This window comes from Fulmarus glacialis, unplaced genomic scaffold (assembly GCF_000690835.1).
Source record: "Fulmarus glacialis isolate BGI_N327 unplaced genomic scaffold, ASM69083v1 scaffold17171, whole genome shotgun sequence".
Lineage (NCBI taxonomy): Eukaryota > Metazoa > Chordata > Aves > Procellariiformes > Procellariidae > Fulmarus > Fulmarus glacialis.
Genome location: NW_009193575.1, coordinates 3,182 through 6,198, shown reverse-complemented (window position 1 = coordinate 6,198; position 3,017 = coordinate 3,182). Strand labels below are relative to the sequence as shown.

At 36.9% G+C, this 3,017-nt stretch overlaps 1 protein-coding gene across 1 annotated transcript; it reads right to left on the bottom strand.

Annotated features, from left to right (window-relative positions):
- Positions 1-222: 222 nt before the first annotated feature.
- Positions 223-1,803, bottom strand: LOC104083855 (CDC42 small effector protein 2-B-like). The gene is made up of 3 exons (XM_009587500.1): positions 1,750-1,803; positions 1,225-1,326; positions 223-689 (listed from the first exon to the last, which is right to left on the bottom strand). The coding sequence occupies exons 1-3, from the start codon at positions 1,801-1,803 to the stop codon at positions 615-617; spliced, it is 231 nt and encodes a 76-aa protein (XP_009585795.1). The 3' UTR covers positions 223-614.
- Between the last annotated feature and the right edge of the window lie 1,214 nt (positions 1,804-3,017).

Below are 3,017 nucleotides of genomic sequence, written 5' to 3'. Positions count from 1 at the left end.
TAGCTATAAAAGCATTATCACAGCAAGGCAGAAGTTTCACTGGGTTTTGCAGACTCAGCTAGCTATATTACGTTAGAGTTCGTTCACCATAAAAAGACATTAAAAAAACCCCAAAGTACAGCTCAGTAGATTTATGCATTAGGTTGTAAGCCATCTAAAAAACAGGTCCAAAGTTATATTACAGGCTACAGGATCCTACTTAGCAATTCAGTTTAGCCCATGTAAGAAGTGCAAACATGTGGTATCTTCCAATTAAATCAAGCTCTGCATTTCTTGACGGGAAAAAAAGACGGAGACGAAAACCCCAGACAGTTCATACTGACTTCTAATCCCATCCTACAAGACAACTTTGTGAAGTTTTTGAGACACAGCTAGGAAATCATCCACAGTGAGAAATTACAGTTGCTACTACAACACTACCACGACAGACCATTTTAAGGATAATTTACAATAACTCCTTCAGAAGCTATTGCGCAAAGAACACCAAAGCTTGCACTGACCTATATATAATTCAAGTACTCTCCTACTCAATGATAAAGAGGTTTTTGAGAATATGAAAACACAGTCCAGGGGGTCCTCATAGACAGAGCAGATTTCAGCCTCCTCTCAGTTTCCTATATCTCAACAGTTGCAGAAGTGCCATTTGTGTAGCCACCTTTAGACTTCATGTGGTCCTGAATTGATACAGCCTAGGAAAAAAGTTTATTAGAACATGCATCTTATAAAGCCTAGTTGCCAGAGCAATTATTAAAAGCATTGATTTGAAGAGGCAGGTGAGCCATATGTTTACAGTGCTGCATCACAACGTTAGGGAGAAATAACAGCTAAACCCAGAATTGTTAAATACTCTTTTAAATCAGTGCATGAGATGGGTCTTGCTATCCAAAATCCACTTATTCTTACATCCCTCACCCTGGCACAACTTTGACTTCAGGGTGATAGGTTATCTGGACCTAGTATCAAGTGCATCCACAGAATCTTTACCCAAAAGGTTCTCATCATGTGTAAAGATAGTGGGGAAATAAGCACTTCTTGCTGAATATATCTTCCACAGTATCTTATGTTAACAAACCAAAGGACAGTTCTGTTCTGATGCTATTCTATTGATGAAAAAAAAAAAATTCAGATCTTTCTCTCTCTTACAATTATCTAGTATTTTATTAGCTACCTGCTCTACAGGTTACTGAGTGGAGATTTCTGCTTATCCAAGAGGTGCACACTTACTGATGAATAGTCACTACTCATCTCTCTTGCCCCAACGTGCGCAGTGTGTACAAAGTTCATTGGTTCTCCTATCATATTCCGGTCCAGTCTCCGACGCCTCTTCTATAAGAAAGAAGATCTTAGGTCTCTATTCAGAAAACATGAGCAGCTTTCAGACAAAAACAAGCAGCTGAATTAAAAAAAAGACAATCAGTACTGACCCCTAATGACTCCTCACGGCAACTGGGCTGAAGTTTCAGACTGCAGTAAGAAAGTCACTTTCATTACTGTATTACTGCTAAATGAATTTTAGCAAAAACTTTCTTTAATGTTGGAAAGTCAGGGCCTGAGAACTTTAAAACAGTCATATGGCCAAAGTTTCTGGCAAAACACACAAGTTTAAACACAGTTTAACAGGTCTGGTTTTAGCTTCTATATTACTTAGCCCAAACTAATCAAAACAACACGGAAATAAAAATGTTTTCCACATAACTGAAAGACAAAATTTCAAATCTGATAAAGGATGGCAGTTGTGCATCTACCTACCGGCTGGGGCTGTTCACCATTACACCAATTAAAACAAACCAGGAATTCAGTCATTATATTTTTCAGTAGATAATAAGGTCTTGTTAAGTGTAATTATTTCTCTGGGAGTCAAAGCAGTTCAAGGACCAAGATGCAGTTCCTAAAGTGCGTTTAGGAAGGAATTGCTTGTGCAGATTCACTGGTAAAAATCACAGAAAGCATCTGATGAGTACACCTGCAAAGAGATTATTATTTAAGTTTATACTAAAATACATCAAAGTCTGGTAACAGTTATTGAGCGATAGACATTGCAGAAGACTAAAACAAGACTGTAAAATTCTTAAACATACCTCGACAGAAGAGTAGCATCAACTTAAAATCAGTATGTTCATGTCAGAAATCAGGGTTAAGAACTCCGCACATTTACGCTCAGACAGCAGTGTAAGTTCTGGTTTCTTCACAGAAGCATAATAAAAGCAATGCTAAAATTAATTCAGGTCTTGTTTAACAGTCTGTGATCTGATTGTAAGCAGAGCCAATGCTTATGAACTATTTAGTATTTTGAAAGAAAATAGCTTTGAAGCATAACAGATTGAATGCTTAACATTTACAAACAGGTGCAAAAGAAAGTTTCCTTCTTACATCTGATATAGTTACTCTTCTTAGACATAGAAAAGCTCAAAGTAGAGAGTATTCTACAATTCCAAAAAGCCCTTAAAAGAGAAAAAAAGAGCTTTGTATATCAGCAACAGAAACCATTCATCAGACAGAGCCTAGAGATTCCCAGAATGTATAAAACTATTAACACAGCACTCCTGAATTGGAGACACAACGAGAAAACTCACTGACTTTAATTGCCCTGAAGCTACATAAAAAACAACTTTTTAGTGGTTACTGACTTTTCTTTTAAATATCTTCCTTCAAATCAAACCCAAGGCTATAGAGTAGCCTTTCATACCAATTTTTTATACCCCAGATCATTAAAACAATATTATAACATGTTACTTTACAAAGCAGGTTTTCTTTTTAAAGCTTACAGCTTAACAGAAGTTACAGCTTCATCAATTCAGCCTTTCTGAACCCCCACTGAAGCCTTCACAACCGAACAGTGTAAGCTTCCCCCTTCACAAACATTTCTTATGTAGTCCCACAATTATGTAATTAGCACACCTATTTCTTTCACCTTTGTGGTTTCCTTACACTTCATCACTTCTCACACTTCAAGCAGATCTTTTAAATTTCTGCCATTTATCTTTCAAAGCGTTTGTTATGTTTGCCTCAGCTTCAGG

Bases quoted from the DNA above. Each gene is read 5' to 3' on its own strand.
- LOC104083855 (XM_009587500.1), bottom strand. From the start codon at position 1,803: ATGACTGAATTCCTGGTTTGTTTTAATTGGTGTAATGGTGAACAGCCC. The intron at 1,327-1,749 runs GTAGGTAGATGC...TCTTTCTTATAG, and splicing joins ATGGTGAACAGCCCCAGCCG to AAGAGGCGTCGGAGACTGGA. The intron at 690-1,224 runs GTAAGTGTGCAC...CTTTTTTCCTAG, and splicing joins TGAGTAGTGACTATTCATCA to GCTGTATCAATTCAGGACCA.